At 34.2% G+C, this 23,134-nt stretch overlaps 1 protein-coding gene across 1 annotated transcript in view; it reads right to left on the reverse strand.

The window, feature by feature from the left end:
• Window positions 1–23,134, reverse strand: part of mor (SWI/SNF- related protein mor) — a 385,701-nt gene that overhangs the window by 69,506 nt on the left and 293,061 nt on the right. The window contains exons 24-25 of the mRNA XM_090390116.1: window positions 20,664–20,798; window positions 7,705–8,617 (exon numbers count right to left, since the gene is read on the reverse strand). Of these exons, the coding sequence (XP_090246242.1) occupies window positions 7,705–8,617; window positions 20,664–20,798 (1,048 nt within the window). The remainder of the gene's footprint in view (window positions 1–7,704; window positions 8,618–20,663; window positions 20,799–23,134) is intronic.

Below are 23,134 nucleotides of genomic sequence, written 5' to 3' on the forward strand. Positions count from 1 at the left end.
CCTTGGTTTTAAAATCTCTTTGATTACTGCCATTCTTTAGCAAATGAAAAATGGTCCATTTTTCAGGCCAATCCCTACTTCTTACTTCCCTATCTGTGCAATTTCACTAACAATGCCTGTTATTTTTGTTCTTCCATAACCATATTTTTTTATGATTTCACTACTGGGGAAACATGTTTCTGAATGCTCCTGCATGGACAGCATAACTCTGAAGAAGATTATGCTATATGATAAGAGATGCATACACAGACATATGACATCACTGTCACTATGAAATGCTACATCTATTTCAGAACTTCTTTCTTATGTACTGCAAGCTATCCTTATGCTTATTTGTTTGCAAATGTCTGAATATATCAATTTCCCATTGCTTGAAATTAAAAAATCACATCTACATACAATACACAAGGAAAATGTCTTACCTTTATCATGTTTTACAATACTCGGAAAATGAAAGAGAGAGACTCATTTTCTGAAACCGTGGATATAAGTGAACACCTGCTGATCCCATATATAATGTGATTTTCTTGTAGATATATATGTATAATAAAGTTTAATTGATAAATTAAACACACAGTAAGATATTACCAACATTAAATATGGTAATTATAAAGTACAGCAGACTCTAGATTTACTGGGATTGAATTAACCGGAACACTTCAAGACTCCAAATTAAAGAAAATCAAGTCATAAATAAGCGACAAGAACTGGCGTTATAGGTCGTCATAGCACGATTAGTGTACCTATTTGTCTTCAAACCTACCACTCAAAAAAAAAAAAAATAATAAATAAATAAAAAAAAAAAAGAGAGACCAAATGTTTAGTTTGATTTAGTGCACCACATCGATTGTTGTGTTCCTTTGCACCGGAAAAGGACAAATTTTGTTTCGTTATTTATGTCAGGGGTGTCAGAAAAAAAATTTTTTTTTTTTTTGTTTAGAAATCGTGAAAATGATGGCAAATGCAAGAGTTGTGCTTACAAATTAAACAAAAACTTGAAATTATTCAAAAGTTTGAAAACAGTGCATCCGTTAAATCTCTTAAGAACCATTATAATGTTGGTGACGAAACCATACGCGACGTTGTAAAAAATAAAGGGAAGCATTGTATTGGACACGCGAGTAGTATGTGCTAAGTTTTTTCGTTTTTTTTTTCCGTGGTTAACAGCAGGTAACTGAATCAGTGGATATGGGGTCACAACTGTATAATGTAAAAATCTATCTAAATTATAGTGTGTGTACATGATTTTCACATATGGCTTCTACACAGTATGTAATGTCCAGAAATTCAAGCAGGTACTCCTTATGTTATCTAGGTTTTCAAGTAATTGTAAACAGTTTATATGTGGCAATAAGAAAATAGCTTTAAAAACTGGAGGAAAAATTCATATTAGCTTAAATGGTCAAATTTAGGCTTAAAAAAGCTAAAAAGCAATAAATTGTCTATTTCTAATCTATAAAAATTAAGGGTTTTTTTTTTTTTTTTTTTTTTTTTTCTTTTTTAAATTCTGATTTGATGTTTCACAATTTCTCATTAATGGTAGGCAGTAAAGAACAAATTACTATATATAATCATTTATGTTCAGTGCTCATTTTTACAAATCTTCACAAAGGAACTTGCCATCAAGGGCCTACACACATTCCAAGAATTCACATGCATAAGAGTTTGTGAGTAGGTGGGAAGGGTCTGTTCAAGAATAGGTGGAATTAGTTCAGTACTCCTGGAGGTGACCATCCATCAGTATATCTATTCCAGACAGAGTCTGGGGGCTAATATAGCTTGCTCTAAGAAGAAAGTTTCTGTGCATACTTCTGCTAGTTTGTGTGTGTGTGTGTGTGTGTGTGTGTGTGTGTGTGTGTGTGTGTGTGTGTGTGTGTGTGTCGGGGATGGGGGAAAGAGGGTTCCCCACATTGGGACCAGGCTTCTGATAGAAGAATTAATTCTGAAACTTGAAATAAGATTCTCCCACTTATTGAGAGGTCAATGAATTTCAAGTTTTTCAATGAAATAGGCTGGATAATACTCAGCTGAAGAGCAAGGCCTAGGATCTTCATTAGGCTAGCTCTGACTTTGCTGAGGAGAATGCTAGCATGTATAAGAGTTCACATCATATGAGGTATGTGTGTTAAGTGGCAAAGCAACCAAAACTGTGAGACGCATCAGAGTATTTGGTCATCAGAGCTATGGTCAGTTTGACTGGCTGATGGGAGAAAATAAAAAAAATAAAAAAATTAAAATTTCCATAAAATAAAGCCATGCAACCCTAGCCCAAGTCCAATTAACTTATCCACAGAAAAAAAAAAAATAATAAATAACCTTCCAGTTCAGACAGAATTTTAATAACACCCTTTCCACATAGCATGGAAGAACAATGATATGCTAACAACTATGCTAACCTCAGGGAATACATCAAATGAGATCAAGTCATAGTATTGAATGACTCCCGATTACTGCTGTTGTTGGTTTTCAAGAGCATCACAGACTTAGACCGTACAGCTCTATTGTGTATTATGTCTGTACAAGTGTGTTCACAGACAAATGTGCACATTATGTGGGCCAAAAAAACCTGGAATAACCCTATTCCCACTGCTTGAGATCAGCTAACTACAGCCCTGGTTAAAGAGACCTTTAGAAATTCCTCTGGCCTTTGACAGGATCTGAACTAAGACCTCTTCAAATGGGTAACAAGTGGAAAAACCACTATGCTATCAAAACAGGACTCTTCAGCTTGTGACAGGAGTGATGAATACAGAGAATTACACCGAAACACTATAAAAAATTGTAAACAACAGCTAGGGCCATCTTTAGAAATGAAGATTGGATTTTTCAGAATGATAATGCTCCCTGCCATTGGGAAATAAGTATGCAGAAGTAGATTGCAACTAAAAACATTACAACAATAGAGTGGCTTGAACAGGCAGCAGATCTTAATCCTATAGGAAATTTGTGGTTTAAAATTGGTTATAAAATTTCAAAAATACTAACAAATAAATGTTGATGTTAATTGGTTTTACTGTGCAAGGGCAACAAGGCCATAATGCATCAACAAATAAATGTGAATTAATTGAAGCATTATTTTAGTTTGCCATACCGTTATTGATGAAGTGCTTCTAAAGCAAGTGCACTGAATACCAAGTAAAGTGATCAATTAAAGCAAAGGGATAGCCTATAAAATACAGTAAGTCCTTGATTTACGTGGATTCGTAGATACCCAGTTGCGCTACTTCTACTTATGACTAGCCACGACATCCATTAAGTGTTACTTTAAGTATAATAGATTAATAGTGTCTGCTAATTTGAATTGATAGTGGCATCAGCGCTTTGTTTTCACCTTTACCACTTAAGTGTAAGTTGTATCATGTGAGCTTATACTTGTTGTAAACAAAATAAATATAAAACCTAAATATGTCTGCAAAAAGAAAAAAATGGTGAGAATAATAATCATAGTGATAAGAAGAGGAGTATTATAATTATGGAGACTAAAGTCGAAATCATTAAACAACATGAAAATGGCAAGAAATTTATGGATATTGCACATGTTTATGAAATGAATGAATCGACTGTTAGAACCATTACAAAAGATAAAGTTCAGATTATGCAGCATGTAAAAAAGTTCTGTGCCAATGCAATCTATGATCATATCCAAAAGAAGAGGCTTATTAATAGAAGAAATGGAAAAATTGTTGATGATTTGGATAGAAGACATGAAACAACAATGAATGCTGATAAGTCTTATGCTAATACAAGAAAAAGCGTAGAATATTTTTGAAGAACTAAAGTGTAAATACAGTGAGAATGTTGAATGTTGCTAGGGAAACATTCATTACAAGATACGGATGGTTTCAAAGATTTAAGGGCTGCTAAACTACAAAACATCAAAGTTATGGGTAAGGCTGCTAGTGCAGACCTAATAGCAGCTATGGAGTTCCATAAGACTTTGGCAGAAAATATCAAAAATGAGGATTACCTAGCACATCAGGTCTTCAATGTAGATGAGACTGGTTTATATTGGAAAAAAATGCCGGATCGTTCCTACATATCGTTAGAAGAAAAAACTATGCCAGGATTTAAGGTATCAAAGGACAGATTAACCCTTCTTTTTAGTGGAAATGCTGCTGGAGGTTGCAAAATAAAACCACTGTTAGTTTACCATAGCAAAAATCCAAGGGCCCTCAAAAATATTTCAAAGGCATCGCTACCTGTTGTGTGGAAGTCCAGTCGAAAAGCATGGGTGACACAAGAATTTTTTCGGGACTGGTTTCTCCATCATTTTGTGCAAGAAGCTAAAAAATATTGCCAAAAAAAACAACCTACCATTTAAGATATTACTGCTGGTTGATAATGCACCTGGTCACCTAACAACTATGTGTGACTATCACAAAAGCATAAAAGTTATATTTTTGCCTGCAAATACAACTTCCCTCATTCAATCCATGGATCAGGGTCTAATACAGACATTCAAAAAGTATTATCTATGAACAACATTTAGACAGGCAGCAAGAGCCACTGAAGGACAGAATGCTAGATCACTGAAGCAGTTCTGGAAAGAATTTGACATTTACAAAGCTGTTAAAAACATCGATGCTCCCTGGAGTGAAATTACGGTATCAACCTTGAATGCAGTCTGGAAGAAACTACAACCCCTCAGTTTGTTCAAGATGCTTTGGGAAGTGAAGAAAATGAAGATGTAATTAGAGAGTTTTGGAAATGACCAGAACATTGGAATTAAATTTAGAGGAAAATGAATTTATTGAATTGTTGCAAAGTCATAGAAAGGAATTAAGCAATGAAGATTTAATGGAGCTTGATGACCATAAAAATGAAGACGAGGTTTCTGAGGACATACAAGAAGTTGAACCATCAAAATGATTTGATATTAAGGAAATGGCAAAATGCTTTAAAATCACTGACGAAGGACTAGCTGGCTTAAAAGCCCAGGATCCCAACACCAAACGGTTTGAAAAAGTGATTGGAGCGTTGCATGATGCAATTTCATACCACAAACTGATTTACGATGAGAAAAAAAAAGAGCTATAGTGCAGACATCATTGGACAAGTACTTCAAGACATCATCAAAATCTCCACAGTCTGAGAACATATTAAATGATTAGTATAGAATAGGTATTTTCAGCTAAAATAGATGTACTCGATAGGATACTGAATAATGTTTTATTTCCACAAAGCTGATTTGCTTGAATTTTCCTTTCAAACGAATATACAATTAAAAATAGATCGTATTTAAGCACTATTCGACTTATGCGGTTTTTCAACTTGCACAGAAATCGCTGGAACGAATTAATCACATAAGTTGAGGACTTACTGTATTATTAAAACAATACAATTTGATTAGTTTGTAACATATACTGAATATAAAGCATTTTTTATGTTTTTTTTTTTTTGTAATTTGTTTGTCATTTTTGCTGAATGCAACTTTAAAAAATTAAAAACATTACTGCATATATTACATTATATATACACTAATGGACATATATTTTAACAATAAAATATCTGATGAACTGTTAACAAATTTTAATTCAACATTAAAAGCCATTCAGGATGAATAATAAAAAATAAAAATTTAAACTGCAACAAAGCAATACAAAAAATAGGTGTGTTCGGGACTTCTGCAATCACCGTAGTTACATCTGCCGTGTTATTTTTTTATTCGTATTAACAATAAAATTAACAACAGAACATTTGAATTTGAATTCCAAATTCAAATGTTCCAAGTATATGAAATTACAAAATTACAATTTAATTTACAATTCTGTTTCAAATATAAATATCCTGGAAAAGGCCTCTGAGGTTGGGTAAATTCATGTCTTGAAGATAAATAAGCTCATACATCAACCATTAATTGAAATAGCTCTTTACTGACTAGAATTTACAAATTAAAATAACATATTTACAATATTTACCATGAAATTTTAATGTATAAAATAAAACTGCTATGATACACTATATAAGAATTAAAACTGTAATAAAATCACCTAAAATAAACTGGATTAAAAGCGATAAAACCTGTAGCTTTTGGAAGCATCAGCTTCCTTCCTCAACAGTAATAAATCTTCTAGCAACACTTCCTTATATATAACAGGCTCATGGTATTTCACCATGTGGTTCCATCGGTGCATGGTCAAAACTGAAAGCCGAAATAGCTCGGGAGTGCGAAAAGCAAAACCGTCCATCCGTACCTAGGACAATAGTTTCAAATAGGGGATGCAAACACATACCCCTGTCCCTATTCATGGTACTGTAGTCGGATGAACAGATTCGCAGGCTCTCGAACCATTTACGGTCCCAGAATCTATGCGCTCGATCTACATACTTGATCTATTTGGAGAGGCAGCATCAAATCTCTCCAGAGGATGCGATTATTGTAGATCGAACATATGGATTCTGGGACCGTAAATGGTTCGAGAGCCTGCGAATCTGTTCATCTGACAACAATACCTTGAATAGGGACAGGGGGTATGCGTTTGCATCCCCTATTTGAAACTATTGTCCTAAGTACGGATGAACGTTTTGCTTTTCGCGCTCCCGAGCTATTTCCGCTTCCAGTTCTGACCATGCTCAGATGGAATCACATGGTGAAATACCGTGAGCCTGTTATATATAAGGAAGTGTTGCCAGAAGATTTATTACTGTTGAGGAAGGAAGCTGATGCTTCCGAAAACTACAGGTTTTATCGCTTTTAATCCAGTTTATTTTAGGTAATTTTATTACAATGATTTTATTACAGTTTTAATTCTTATATAGTGTATCATAGCAGTTTTATTTTATACATTAAAATTTCATGGTAAATACTGTATATATATTATTTTAATTTGTAAATTCTAGTCACAGTAAAGAGCTATTTCAATTAATGGTTGGTGTATGAGCTTATTTATCGTCAAGACTGTTTCAAATGCCCACACCTTTTATATGAACAAAAATAACTAAATTTAATGACTACAGTTAAAGCTGGTATCCAAAACAGTAGTTGCAAAGAAAGTATAATGGTGGTTAAACAAAGGACTAACAGATGGTTCCTACCATGTAAAAATATCATTCAAACATATTTTGATGATACTTTACAATACTATCCAGTACAGTGACTTAAAACTTTAGAGGCATGTGGAAAAAACGCCATTATTATTGTTTTCCCCCACCCCATATACTCCCAAGAACACATTCTAGACAAGCTAACACAATAGTATTTATAATCTCTCTCATGTTAAGGTTGCATTTATTATCTCCCCCCCCCAACTCTATTCAAAATGCCCTGAACAGTCAAGGACTTTCCCCCCAACTCTATTCAAAAACACCTTGAACAGTAAAGTACTTTCCCCCCAACTCTATTCAAAAATGCCTTGAACAGTCAAGGACTATTCCCCCCAAACACACTCCTGCTTAAATTACATCAATTCCACTTTCTTAGAAAATCTTTAATGTGTTTCCTATTTATTTAAATTCAATAACAAAGAATGAAAACTAAATGCATGTGTCAGTTTTCAGTGCAAACCCTAGAGATGCTTTCTAAAATATATATTGAAAAGTCAAAAGCAGCTTCAGGAAACAATTAACTATAATTAGCAATATGAATTTATATAATTCCATATTAAAAAATACTTAAACAAACAAATATAAAATTCTTCCCTCCCCTTTTAAGTAAAAAGTGAATATGAACAACTCAGAACAGATCAAGTCTTCTATGTGACTCACCTAACTGTTGAGGCACCTGAGGCATGCTGCTTGGAGACCCTGTGGGAGGTGGACCTCCCATACTGACAGGCCTGAGGCCCCCTGGACTCTGTGCTAGTTGAGATGCATCAGGATATGGACCTGGAGGAGGGTGAGAATGGGGACCAGTATATGGAGAACCAGGTATAGTTTGAGGACGGTGAAGGGGCGGTATGTGCTGTACCATACCCATGTTTGGAGAGGGTGCAGCAGGGTGTCCTGCCATTAGAGGAGGAGCCTGCATCTGATGAGAATGGGCACCAGGATGAGGAGACATATGCTGGATTGGGACAGGAGGAGGAGGATGGGGAGCTGCAGTAACAAGATTCTGAGGCATTGGTGTTACATGGGGAGGGGCAGGAGGGATTTGACTATTTAGAGGTGGCTGTATTCCTTGCTGCATTGCTGAAGGAGGTTGAGGGGGTGCTGAAGGAGGCACTGATAAAGGTGAAACACCACGGCTAGGAGGAGTTGATGCAGAAAGTGTAGGTGGGGGAGTGGGGGTCATAGATTGGCTAGGCTGGGATGGTTGATTAGTTGGTATAACTACAGGAGGAGGAGTAGGATGAGGGGTTGGGGCAGGAGATGGTGAAACTTGCTGAGGTCCTTGCTGTGTTGCCACAGGGAAGGTTCCCTGAGTAGAAGATGCCAAAGGTTGACTATATGGAGGCATAGATACAGGAGGTCGGGCAGAATGGAAAGAGGGACGAGGTTGTGCAGGGAACTGACCTTGGAGGGTACCTGGAGAATCACGGCCCTGTTCACTGCTTCCCCCACCCTGCTGTGCCATAAGCATGGCATGGGCCTGCTGGCGTGCACGGAACTCTGCTGCTCTTAGTTGCTCCATGTGAAACTGTTGTCTTTCTTGAATTAGTTGCTGCCGCTGATACTCCAGCTTAAAAAAAAAAAAAAAAATACATAATACTGGAAATAAGGAGGAGGAGGAGAAGGGAAGAAACATTACTGATACAGATTTAATTTTTATAATGCATTACTAAATTCAGCATGTGAATATACTGTTCATTGTTACTTTTTAATATATTTAAATATATGTATTTTACATATTTTATATTACAGCAAGGATTTGAGATTACAAACATTATAAAAAAACAGAGGTACCATTATATTCAAAAATCATGCTCACTTATTTAATATTATTCATTACTAGATTTTTTTTTTGTCCTCACTTTTCCCCATAATATATATGGGGTCAGCATTTTTTATTGTTTTGGCATGCAATGTTTACGGCTGGATGCCCTTCCTGATGCCAACCCTCACCCTTTATCCAGGCTGGGGATATGCGGTGGTCATTCTCTTACCTTCCACATCCTCCATATTTGGTGGTCATGGGCTCGAACCCCAGTCTAATCAAAAAGCGTGTGCTAAGCACTACTACTCCTACTCACCTGGCTATGGAGGTGCCTATTCATTGCTAGATTAGTGAATGTTATTTATTTATCAGATTTCAATGGTTGACAACACTAGAATAAATATGAAAGAACAAGATGAATATACAGTAAACTGTTTAAAAACAAGAATCCTTGGAGATTTGAGAGATATTGGATTTTAAAATCTTCCCGATTTTAGAGTAGTTAAGTAGTTTTAGATGGGCACATTTCAATAAATATTAAGCACAAACAACTGAACTTATTCATATCTAACAATTATGACTATTTTGTCCTTCCACCCATTTCGGTAGGATTTAAACTGCATGGATAATGCAATGGTCTTATTTCTTGGAGCAGAACAAACGTCTTTGTAATGAGCTTCCCCGGAATTGCAATACTTTCAACAGATAACTTTAGCTATATTACAAATTTAAAAAATGATTTCATATACCGCATGGCAGCTCACACTGAACAACTTATTTACAACTGTTTTGACTGCATGTTGCCACTCCAGCCAGACTACCTATCTAATGAGGAACCAGTAAATCCTGAAAGAGGCTGTCATAGCAATCTCATGTTTTAAACATAGGTCCATTTAACCTTTTGGAGAGGTTTGATAATAATGCAATACCAGTGAAACTTCTTGCAAAGTCAAGTTTTTTCAGCTGTGAGAATTAAACTCTTCATTATTTCTGCAGTTTAAATTATGCTGGTCACAAAAAAGGGCAGATATTCCTGCAAGCATCTTATAAAGTCAAAAATGTGTCACCCTTTCTTGCAAAGTTTCTTAAAGACAAATTGTTGGTATGTATGGCAGATTATTTTTTGAATATTTCTGGATTTTAAAATGTTGATTTTTTTGTAAAATGTGTTGGATTTTAAAGAATTCTGGATTGTAAAGTACCAGATTTTACTGTATATATAAAAGCAAATGACACCAAATCACTAAAAATAACATATGAGGAAAGTTCAATAAGTCTCTCTCTCTCTCTCTCTCTCTCTCTCTCTCTCTTTACTATAAATATGATTAATATTTGTAAAATAATAAGAGAAGTTTACCTCAATATAGTACATAGAACACTTCCGTATGATACTCTCCAAAGTCTGTATCGAGGTAAACTTCTCTTATAATTTTACAAATATTGATATCAAAGTAGAATGTATTGAGCATTACAGCTCTGGTTCATACTATATGATTCATATATAAAAACTGTAGCTTTATCATACTCTCATAAATGTCTGAAGCACAAAAGCAATTTTAAAGCAGCCTACCCAAAGGAAAACATGGATACCAGAAAATTGGAGCATCACACAATCATTAAATTTTTGACAAATGGAAATGGACCAAAAGTTATTCATGAATACAAAACCACCTGAACATGCACATATGGTGATAATGCCCCCTTCTAAATAGCAGATAAAATTTTGGTAAGTAGTTTAAATAAGGATGAGAATCCACAGATGCCCACCAATCAGGACAATGAATGGAAGTGATAACTACAGAAATAAGAGAAAAAAAAAAACTGGCTATACAGGGTAGACACATTAAAGTGTATGACTGCCAGAGAATGATATATTTCAAAGAGGTTAGTACTGATCATCTTCCATGAACATGTGATTATGTCAAAGTGTCAGTTTCAGCTTGATGTCCTGAATACTCACACCTCTTCAGAAAGAGTTCCTGGATCAAATTTGTGAGTAAGAATTTTATGTACATGATACAGATCTACATGGGTTTAAGCAGGTTGCATATGATCCTTGACAGAATTATAACTGGTGATGAAATATGGATTCATCCTTGGGATCTGGAAACAAAACAAATTCAATGGAAACACCATGCGTCACCACGACTACTACCCAAAAAATTCACGGTTCAACTCTCCACGAGGAAGACCATGTCCAACATTTTTTGGGATATGAAAGACTACATGCCACACCAGAAAACATTTAGAGAGACTACATGCCACATGAGAAAACAATCACTGCAGGTACCTATGTCACTGTTCTCAAACATTTAAGAACGACCTTAAAGGAACAAAGAAAGAGAAATTGGCATGAGATCTCCTGCTTCTTCTTCAGGACAATTCTCATACACAAATTCCATAAAGCAACTGTTGCTCTCAGAGAATGAAGATGTCAGGAGTTAAACCACCTGCTGTATGATCCAGACCTAGCCCCCAGTGATTATTTCTTCTTCAGAAATCTAAAGAAACTGCATGGACATTGATTTTCAAGTAATGATGATTGCAGGAAAACTGTAAATGACTTTTTTCAGACAGAGACTAGAACAAAGATTCCCCCCCCCCCCACGTATTTCTTCTTTCCCCATAAAATGGAGTGCATATATTAAACTTGAGATATATATTTAGGAGAGGATAAAAAAAAAAAAAAAAAAAGGAAAGGATTTTTTTCTTCATTACCAAGGTACATAACTGTTTGATTAACCCTCATAATATAAAGTGAAAAACCAAAATGACAGGGGGGAACCACCAGGTTACAAAGATATACGGCCAACTTTAGTTAAGCTAATAATAATAATAGACAGCCACAACTGGTATACAGGTATGTACAGCAGCAGGTTACTGTATACTTAACATAAGTTAGGAATACAGTAACCTCCTGATTTATGAAGACCATCAATTCCTGAAAATCAATTAGCAAAGAGCAAAAGTTCAAAAATGGGAAGCAATTTTCCCATAGATATAATGGCATAATGTGAGAATATGTTCCAAAAAATAAAATGTTCGCTTCAAAAATGCATGAGAAATAGGATAACTTCAGATTAACTAAAAGATCTTAAAATAATAATGTGTTTATTGAAAGATACAGTAGAGTTAGATTGTGTTTAAGGAATTAATGAAGAACAAGAGTATAGTGCTGCAATGGCACACTGGCTTTAAAGTTTCTTGTAGAAAATGTTATTACTGTATAATAAATTATATAAAAATAATAAGCAATCACAGAAGTAATACTTTTTAAGCTCATGAATGAAACTGGTTAACCTCCAGCTACTTTCTAAAAGTCATTCATGAATTAAGAATCTGCAGATAAAAGAACCACTAGGTGGCACTGATCACAGTATATTGATATGGGATTTACTTAAAGAGGTAACTATCATCAAGGGTAATAGTAGTAGCAGCAGCAGCAGCAGCAGTGGCATTTGATGCAAGAAAGCAAAGGGTAAGGGGAAGAGTTTTTGCTTTCATAAAGGTGAATACAGTGGTCTCAGACAGCTTTTAAATTCTACACAGTGGGACTAACTGACGACATTACCATCAACAAATTCTAAATGGGAAGCACTCAAGGAATTAATCATAAATAACAAAGAAATACTTCAAGGTCTAAATGGATGTTACCATCAGCAAATTCTAAATGGGAAGCATTCAAAGAATCAATCAATTATAAATAACAAAGAAATACTTCAAGGCCTAAACGGATGTCACACAAGCTGATGAATCTCATGGTAGAGAATAAAAATGAGTGGAACACAAATTATTGGTCAAAACAAAAGCCTATGGTAGATATAAACTGGTCTGTAATCAAGTCAAAAAGAAGATCAGGCAAGGAAAGGCAGCTTACGAGATCTTTGGAGAAAGATGCAGACTTCTTTATTTATGTAAACACTAGAAGAAAGAGGATGAATCAAATTGGTCCACTCAATATCAATGGTTTGATTGTTGAAGATACTGCTCAGATTGCTGACAAACGGAATGAGTATTTGACATCTACGTTCACACAGCAGGAATTCTTTAGGGACAGGGATGCCAGAAGTTTATCAACCTCTAACAGGGAGATAAATGATTTTGTAATAATTGGGAGGAAAGGAAGACAAACTGTTGTAGTTAAACATAAGAAAGGCACCTGGGGTGGAAGGGACGTATCCAATTATATTAAGGGAGACAGAAAAGGAAGTAAGCAAACCCTTAGCCATAATAATGAGCGCATTCTTGGATTCAAGGGAAGTCCCGTGGACTGGAGTTGTACAAATATATCCCCAGTTCACAAAGAGGGATCAAAGGGAGACACGAATAATTACAGATCCGTTAGTTTAACTTCAGTTCTGGGGAAAATATTGGAGTCACTGGTAAAAGAAGTAATGCAGAATCATCTAGACAAGGCTGCAATTATACTTCAGACACAGCATGGGTTTGTTAAGGGAAAACCTTGTTTGACCAATTTTACTGGATACTATGATGTGGTCACAAAGGAACTGGATGCAAAAAATAATTTTGATATCACATATTTGGATTTCAGGAAAGCTTTTGATACTGCTGTACACATTGGAACAATGTAGCATTAAGGGCAAGTTGCTTCTATGGATAAAGGGATGGTTGAGTGGGAGAAGACAGAAGTGGTAATCAATGGACATTGCTCTTGGTAAACTAATGTTATTAATAGACACTCCCAGTGTTTGGTGTTGGGCCCATTGTTGTTTTCTGTATTTATCAATGATATTCAGGAAGGCATATCTGGTTTAATATCCAAGTTTGCACATGATACAAAGGTTGGCAGGGTGGTTAATGAAAGTAATGACAGTTGCAATCTAGAAAAGTTAGGCACATGAGCTGAGAAATGGCAATTGAAGTTTAATATTGATAAATGAAAATTATTGCATATGGGTGGCAGTAACCCAAGAGTAATGTACCAACTGTGTGGTACTACACTCAGGGTAGTGGAAAATTAAAAAGATCTGGTAATGCAGTCAGATATGAATTTCTCTGAGCAATGCAGACAAGCTGCCAGGACAGCTCATGAGGTTTTGTCAATGATATACAGGAATTTTGTTAGCAGGGATAAGGAGGTTATTATTCCATTGTATAAGGCAAAGGTCAGGCCACATCTTGAGTACTGCATACAGGTCTGGTGACCTTATTTCAGGAATGATGTAGACTTCAGCTCTGTAAATATCAGTGTCTGGAGACTAGACACCTGTGAAATGATCTGATTGAGGTGTTTAAGGCTGTGAATAGATTGACTGAGAAAACTCGACACTGATAGAATTTTTCTTCTTGCTCAGACCCCACATAAGGGGGCATAAATTCAAATTGAGGAAAGACAGTTGCAGAATAGATGTGTGCAAGTTTGCCTTCAGCCAGCAAGTGGTTGATTGCTGGAATAAACTTCCATTTGTTGTTGTGGAAGTTTTTAGCTTAAGTAAATTTAAGGATGAACTATACAAACTATTGGAGTGAATAAATACCTGAAATGGGAGGTTAAGTAAATTTTGTAGGGTTTTCTTTTTTTTTTTTTTTTTTTGACCTTGTATAAACTTGCTTTCTTGCATCATTTACCACTGCTAATGCTAATACTAAATATATAAATAATGAATTATTACTATTTGTTTATTACATTAATTAGCAGATGTAATCTACATGTTGTTTCAATTTTTACTAAAATCCAGAAATAAATAAGTAAAGTGGATTACAAAACTGGTGATTACACATTATGATAAGAGTTACACATCATAATGTAACTCATATGTCTGTATGTCTGTTTATTTTATTAAATCACAGATGATCCAGAAAATACTGCATTTCAATTTTCATTAAAATATAGGTGATAAGTAAAGTGTTACAAAAAAAAAAAAGTTACTTTTATACATTATTAAATTTGTACTTTTCACTTCTGCTAATCACAGAAAACAAAAAAAAAATTTCCTCAAATGTAATTTAATTCAATATATTGAATTTGTACATACGAAATTCTGTTTTTAATGATAAGGGTTCCGGTGAATCTCATGACCCCATGAGTTGCCCTAATGATCTGGGAAATAACAGATATTCAAAGAAATGAATCATTCATAAAAACATTATAGGTGCTTATCTTATGGAACTTTTTTTTGCATGCATGATGGACATAAGTTGGGTGTTAATTTATCATGTATAATTAAATATATAGGTAAAAGTTAACAACGTAAGGAAATTTAAAAGCTTTTAATTTTAATAGCATTTATCAATGGACTATCTACTGGGAAGTTAGTGTTGTATTAATTTAATGCAATGTTAGCATAGGTATTTCCACCTTATCACATGGCTCTCAAATGTGCTATGCATTAGATACTATAGAAGGTTGTTGTTTGTTTGTTTGTTTGTCTTCCCCACCTGATGGTTAACTTTGGTGGCACCTAAATCTTGGAAAATTTGTTGATGCCTAGTTATGGGTATCTTAGTTTGGCTACAGATGGTTGAGGCAACTGCTTACTGTTATACTTCATTCTGGAAAAAAAGTACATACGTTTACAACATTTCTTTCTTTTTTTTTAGTGTTGTCTAAAGGAGTTTTAAGAGTCACAGCAAATGCACGGTATAGTGATTTTGTTCACAGCACCTAACAACCATATCATTATCACCAAAACATATTAGTATTAGTTATAGTGCAAAGAAACTACAAGCTAACAAAAAATAATAATAAATAAATAATTAAATAAAAATAAAAAATATAAAAAAGAAATAAGATTTAAAAATATAAAATAATAAAAATTAAAAGTAAATAAAAAAAAAGAAAATAAAAACCTCTCCCCCCTTTCCTCCCCCTCCATGTTGGTATATCCAGCCAACCACTGAATTTCCTCAAGCTGTAAACCTCAATTACACAGGGATAACATTCCAGGAGCTAACAACTCACTGAATAAAGAAAACCTTCCCACAATCCAGTCTATATCTTTTTCCTTATAATTTTAATTTATGGTCTGCAGTTCTGGAATCATTTATAACATCAAAAATTTCACCTTTGTTCATTTTACTATCCCCTCTCAGAGCCTTATAGACCTTAATGAGGTCCCCATTAAGATGATGGGTGCTAGCCCACATAATTGAAAAGTTTTGTTCTTTTGCACAGCTCACCAAGCCGGTTACCCAACTTTGAATATTTTCAAGTCCAATGTCTTTTTTTTTTTTTTTTTTTTTTTTTTAGGTTTAGTTTCCACATGATATTCAAGACCAGGTCTTACAATTTCCACATATGCCTTTTATACAGTCGAATTATTATCAACCCTATCTATACAAGCAAATGTTAGATAAATCATTGATAGAACATAATAGATCCTTCTTGCTGCTTATCTGCACTGCATGAAGAAAATGTCTGCCCATATTCTAACCATAAAATCTGGTCCATCTATTTATTAATTTGTCCCTATCAAGTAAGTTATTTTAGGGCTGCTACTCCTCAAGTGTACAACCTAGCATTTTGCTGCATTGAAACATACTGCAGCTTGGCACCGATCAGACAGCTTCCGACTTTCAAAATGCTGGAGATCAAGAAACATAAACAGAAGAAAAACAGACCTCTGGACCAAAACAGACAAAAATACATCACGTATTTGCAAAAGACAGGAGTTTGTCGTAAAAAAAAAAATAGATTTTTTTGGAAAAAGCAAAGTTTTTGCTAAATTTCATTGATAATATACACCTATTATGTTTATAAAAATACAGCCATAGGACTGTTTACTATACACCATTCTTTCATATTAACTTACCTATGATTTTTCTGCCTGTGGATTTCTATTTGGATTGTCTGTTGGATTGTTTGAGAAAGATACTGAACAGCAGACTTTGCAACTTTTCAGAACCTCTTCTGAACACTGCTGTTCAGAACTCGCTGTAAAGAGCACTTCAGAAGCTTACCAGAAAGAGATCAGAATTAGTGGTTTTTTTTTTTTTTTTTTTTTCCTTAAGTTAAATATTTGCTATTAGGAATAATTAAAATGCTAAAAATGACTTGGGATAACTTTTCTTTTAATCTTTCATTCTTCCTTGTGCAGTTTTTAGAATTAGCTGTTATTTGGTTTTTAGGAGCATTAGCAACTAAGGCCATATTGCTCCAGGAATGTGTGGTGGTCATTCCCTTGACCTTTCCGCATCCTCCGTATTTGGTGGTGACGGGCTTGAACCCCGGTCTAATCAAGAAGCGTGTGCTACGCACTGCTGCTCTTTCCCACCTGGCTATGGAGGCACCAGCTTTAGAATTAGCACGGGCACATGATGCAAGAAAGCAAGCTTATATAGCATCGGCCAAAAAAAAAAAAAAAAAAAAACCCACACCTATCTCATTTCACCCATCCACTTGCTCCAAATGTTTGTCTAGTCGACGACAGATGAAAGTTTGTTCCAGCAATCAACCACCCGCTTTTATTCCATAATCGAGGACCATTATACATCAATTCCTTATTCTTTCATAATAGCATGTGGTAGGTTATCAGAAACAGAATTGCTGCAAAATATAAACATCTATTTCTTAATAATATTTCTTTATCATTACAGACACCAAGTGGTACTAGAAACTTATCCAATTTTCAAAGCTGAAAATAACGCACTGCTAATTACTGAAATTTGCACTACAATGGCATTTACTGAAACATTTTTCAATGGGAACTTGTTTGCAATGTAGTCAAGTGCAGCAATAAAGCATTCCCCACTAAACAAAAGAACAGAACCATCTCTTCATGGATAGTTTTCACCAAAAGTTAGGGATTCAAGAGTGCTTTTTCTTAGGAATTTTATAATTTGTCTTTTTTCAAAGACAAATTAATGAAATCAGACACATCCATATCCAGTTCACAAATCAAAAACTTTTTTTTTTTGGTTCATGAAATGGATATGAATGCGAGTAGTGATTGCTTGTTGTTAGTTTACAAAGTGGTAACTCTACAGACAACGAAAATGGCCCATTTTTTAGAGCTATCACTATCTCTTCTTTTCCTATCTGGGAAATTTCACTTAAAATGCTTATTTGTTTTGTTTTTCCACAATCATATTTTGTTTTGCTATTTCACTATCAGGAAACATATTCCTGAGCAAAGCATCTGTATGACTACAACAACTCAGAGGAAGATTATATTCTATGACAAAAGATGCAAATAGACATTCAGAATGTATGAAATCGCCACTACATCTATTTTTGTATTTCTTTTTATGCACTTCTTATGATTATTTGTTTGCAAATGTCTGATTACATCACATTTCCTGCCACTTGAAATTAAAAAATCACATCTATATACAGGACACAAAACAAACATGTTAATTAACCTTTTCACATTTTGCAATACATGGAAATTCTTGCATATATGTCTTTCAAAATTAAGTTGTATTTCTCTGGAATTTTACTGAAAAGCAGTGTTAATTAGCTTCAGTAAAATGCCAAAGAAATGCAACTTAAAATTTCAAAAGACATATACGAAAGAATTTCTACGTATTGCAGAATGTTAAAAAAACTAACGTTTGCCTCATGTCCTGTACATATGAGTAACTATGAAATTATCACACACATTACAGGAAACAATGCTAATATCCTGTGTTTATAGTTTTCAGTGTTTCACTTGACATCCAGTCCATTAACAAAAAAAATAATAAAATAAAATAAAAAATAAATTCCAATTTTACTGGGTTTTTTTTTGCAAAAAAGAAAAAGATGAAGAAAAACTAAGTTTTTGTAAAAAAAACAAAGAAACTTTTTCCACCAACTATATTATGATAATGAGATGGAAAAGAAGTCAAATCAAGTAAGAAATATAGATTTTACATTGTGTGATTGGGAGATAGTTGTCAGCTATGTGATCATTAATCACTCTCCCAATCTTCTCATCTGCAAATTTTGGCTTCACATCCTCTATCCCTCTGGCAAAATTGCACTCTATCACTGCCTCCATAGTTTTCACTACTATTACTGTAGTCAGATTAACTGGTCTGTAGTTACCTACGTCACTCTTAAAACTCCCTTTATACAACATATGTCCACTTTGTACCTGCGCATATTTTCCTCTGAACAGTATTCGGCACAGTGCATCCCTGTTCCTGCTTGTTTTATCTTTTTTGTATTTTTCCTTTTACATGTGTTTATAGCTAAGCATGTTCAAGATAAAAAATGGAAATGTTCTTGTTTATACTCCGGCACAATACAAACATTAATTGTATTTAGCAGTCACAGGCTTGAACCCAGGCCGACTCAAAGAGCATGTGCTACTGCACTCTTTCTAATGACCACTCAGCTACATTGATTGTTTCCACTAATATGACAGTCTGAGCTGGCTAAAGCACAATGGTTAGCATGTAAGTAAACAGCTACTCATGATATATGTTCAAACCTGCACATTGTGATGAAGACATGAAAATGAAATGCAATTAATTTATTCCATTGATAATCAAAAATGTAAATTTCTATGCCAGGATCACCAATTACTTTACTTCACAGTCTGCATTAGAAAATATGTAGCTCATCACAGTTCCAATCTCTTACTGGCATAAAGTTACTAAAACATCAAATAAATATCATAATAACATGTTTATTTCCTTTTATTAATTTATGTCCACTCAGTGATCATTTATAATCATACTGCAAATGTATACATTAATGAGAAAAATCAAACAACTTTTGTTATGTATGTAAAAAGTATTGCACATGTGCAAAACAAGCTACACCAAACTGTATCTGTATTTTATCTGTATTTTATTCTTTCTGGAAGCATTTTCCTGTATAATGAACTAGCAAAATCAGTAGCAAATGTACATCAGCCAATTGTTAATATCTTGCTTGTTAGATACCACTGTTCTCTAATTAACCTATACATACTCATATAGCTAAGGTGAAGGTGCATAGCAGAGAAACAGTAATTGACACTGTTTACTTGCAATGCATACAGTCTGCATCTAGACTGCCAAGTGATGAGCCCTGTTCTATGCCTGAATGACTGTGATAAAAAATAAATAAAAAATTAATAAAAATTACAGAAAAAATTATTTTAAAAGCAATCAATGTATTTTTTTTTATCAACTATACCAAATAATGAATTCAATAATTTTAAGAGACCTGAATGGAAAACTACAAGAGATTTTGAATATTTTCTTAAAATATGCAAATAATAATTCATAACTACCATAAATACACTAACCTATATATGTGACAAAGACTAATAAATTAAAATTAAAGTAAACACAAGATAAAACTGTATATATAATATAAAAATATAATATAAAATAAAATACATTGATAAAACTATGGAGTTAAAAGCAATAAAAATAATAAATAGATAAAATTAAAAATATATGGATATAACAAGTTAAAAGCAATAAAAACAACAATAAAGCTTTCAAGGATGGGCACTCCTTTGTTAACAGTGGAACTTTACAGCCACGCTATATCCTTAAACAATACCAGCAGGATCACGGCTCTTGGATAGTGCAACTGGAGGAGTAGGAGAATTGTCTGCCACACATGCATGGAGACCAGAAATGGCCCAGGAGTGTGATAGGCAGAACCATTCATCCGATCCAAGGATCATGGTATCAAAGAGGAGATGAATAAGAACTCCCCATCTCTATTTAATGATTTTATGTTCTGAAGAACAAATTCACAAGCTCTCAAGCCATTTCTGGTGCTAAACCTACAAACTATCAACAATAATTGCATTGCCTTGAGAAATTCGATGATCTTCCAGATGTTCTTGCCGCTATTATGAGTTGTTATTATCTAAATATATGCAAAAAAGTTCATAATTTAATGACAAATGAATTCAGCATATAGAGCAGAAAAACAAAACAAAAGTTCTTAAAATAAACTTACAGTTTCTCTTTCTCGGTCCATAATAGCTTCCAGCTCTTCAAAATGCCTCAGTTTAATTTCTAATTTTTTCATTTGTGTTTCAACTAAAAGTGCTACCAAGGACTTGATTTTTCTTTCTTCGACAGCAGCCAAATGCTTAAAAATAATAATTATAATAATTTAATTAACAACACAAAAAAAAAAAAAAAAAAAATATATATCCACTGTATATATATATACAGTGGATTCCGGTTATTTGGGCCACTGGTTAATCGGGGCAGCCGTTTTTAAGCCGTTTAAGATTTGGGGCAAATCTTAAAAAACAGAAACCAATCGAGAAAATAGCCAGGGTTTACTTCGCTTAATTGGGACAGCATGCCGTTTAATCGGGGCAGGAGACCGCAGCACTGGAGAATTACCCTACCATTGTCTCCGACGGTACCACATGGTTCGGTCGAAATTCTGGAGGTCACAACCATAAAACAATAAAAATAATTAGCAGTCACCTGTGTATTGGGCTTTTCTGTTAGTGAAATCTACCATAAATCGGACAGTAAACTAGATCTTGCTGAATTTGCGATAATACCGACAGCTGGAATTCTGTGGGTTATTATGGTGAAATGTGTTTACACTTCCATGAAATCTTCAATCAAATAAAAAAATTAATTTTCAGATCTTCTCTTCATTCTCATTTGCACGTGCGTATCATGTTACTTGCAATTTGTGTGTGTGTGCCGTGTTCTTTGTTATTGATTGCTTATCTTTTTACTGTTTTAAATTTTAACCCTCACCCACAAATGTCAGTGAACAGAAATGTCAACTAGTTCGTATGTACACATTACAGTACGTATTAATTATTCCGATTTTCACGTATTTTTTAATTGGTAAGGTAATAAAGGGTAAGTTTGTGCTTAATATATCTTTGCTTTTATAGCCTGTGGATAATATTCCTCCTATTTTCGCTAATTAGAATCGCTGTTTAATAGAATTAAAATTCAATTCACAAACGTGATCACAATGACCGGAGCGCTTATTGCACATCGTATAGTGAACGGTACTTTACTATGCTGAGTTCGTCGTAACATGATTTGATTGTACCGTGAACCAATTGTAAAAAAAAAAAGGGGGGGGGGGGGGGTAACATTGTATTTTTAACTATTTACATGAAACTTCGGATAATTGGGGCAGCTGCTTAATCGGGCCAAAATGCACTAGTCCCAATGTGTCCCAAATAACTGGAATGGACTGTATATTATATTTGTACATGCTTTATTAACTCTACTGCAGGATTTGCTAATAAAGAATCTGAGAATGGAATCATATTTGCAACATAATTACACCCATTTTCATTTAGCTATTATTGAGGGTGAACAATAAAATTAATTTTTTGGTATAGTACAGTATAATATAGTATAGTATAGTCTAGCACAGAAAAGAGAGAAGGAAAAAAAAAAAACGGAGACTCCAGTAGTCTCCTATCTGTAAACCATATTTTTAAATTTAACATCTTCATTGCATTTAATTTTTATTAAGACTAAATTTTAATCTACTACAGTAAACCCCCGCTATTCACGGGGGTTACGTTCCTGAGAAATGTCGCGAAATACCGAAAACGTGAATACTGAGTTATGGCTCCCATAGTAATAAAGGGGTTCCATTCCAAAGTATGAAATATATAAGAAAAACTAGTCTAAAATTTTGTCTATGTATGTATTATATGTACCTTCATAATATGACTATGTACATAGCGAAATGCAAGCATATGGCATCGAAATGAAAATAAGAAACAATTTAATATTAAATGTAATATTTATTAGAAATTTCAAACCAGCGCCTTTGCTAGCTAAAAAACTTATCCCGCCAGTGCTATCACCAATTTCGCTAAAGTGTTGATAAAGGAGTTTTGCCTTTTCACGAATGATGAGTGAACTTAAGGGAATTTTATTTCGAGTTCGGTCTTCTATCCACAGATTTAAAGCCTTTTCTATTTTTTCTAATTTAACATCACGAGTTACGGAGCAAATTTTTGAAGCAATTAGTGCGTTTTCACGGACACTACGGCGGATTTTTTCTTGCGATTTCTTGATTGATCGTACCCCTGACTCATTGATTTTATAACATTTTGCCACTGAGGAGACACTTTCACCATTAGAAATTTTGTCTAATAACTCAATTTTATTCACTAATGTCATCACCTTCTTTGATATTTTCACATTTCCCTTGTTATTTGTAGCCATATTTTTGTATGGGTTAGAAAGAACTTGTCCACAATAAAGTCACTTTCTTCTGTTAACACACTCGAAAAAGTCTGTTTTACACTACAAAACGGTAGATTTATCACTTTTGTAAGCATATCAATTTATAAATTGATAAATTTATTCAATTTATAAGCATATAAATTAAAAGCAAACGGCGAAACCTTCCATGACAAGCGCATAACACATACTGAACAAGGATTAGCGAGAAACATCCACACTCGCGATTTTGTCACC

This window comes from Mastigoproctus giganteus, chromosome 2 (genome assembly GCF_048544385.1).
Source record: "Mastigoproctus giganteus isolate SK-2022 chromosome 2, ASM4854438v1, whole genome shotgun sequence".
NCBI classification, from domain to species: domain Eukaryota; kingdom Metazoa; phylum Arthropoda; class Arachnida; order Uropygi; family Thelyphonidae; genus Mastigoproctus; species Mastigoproctus giganteus.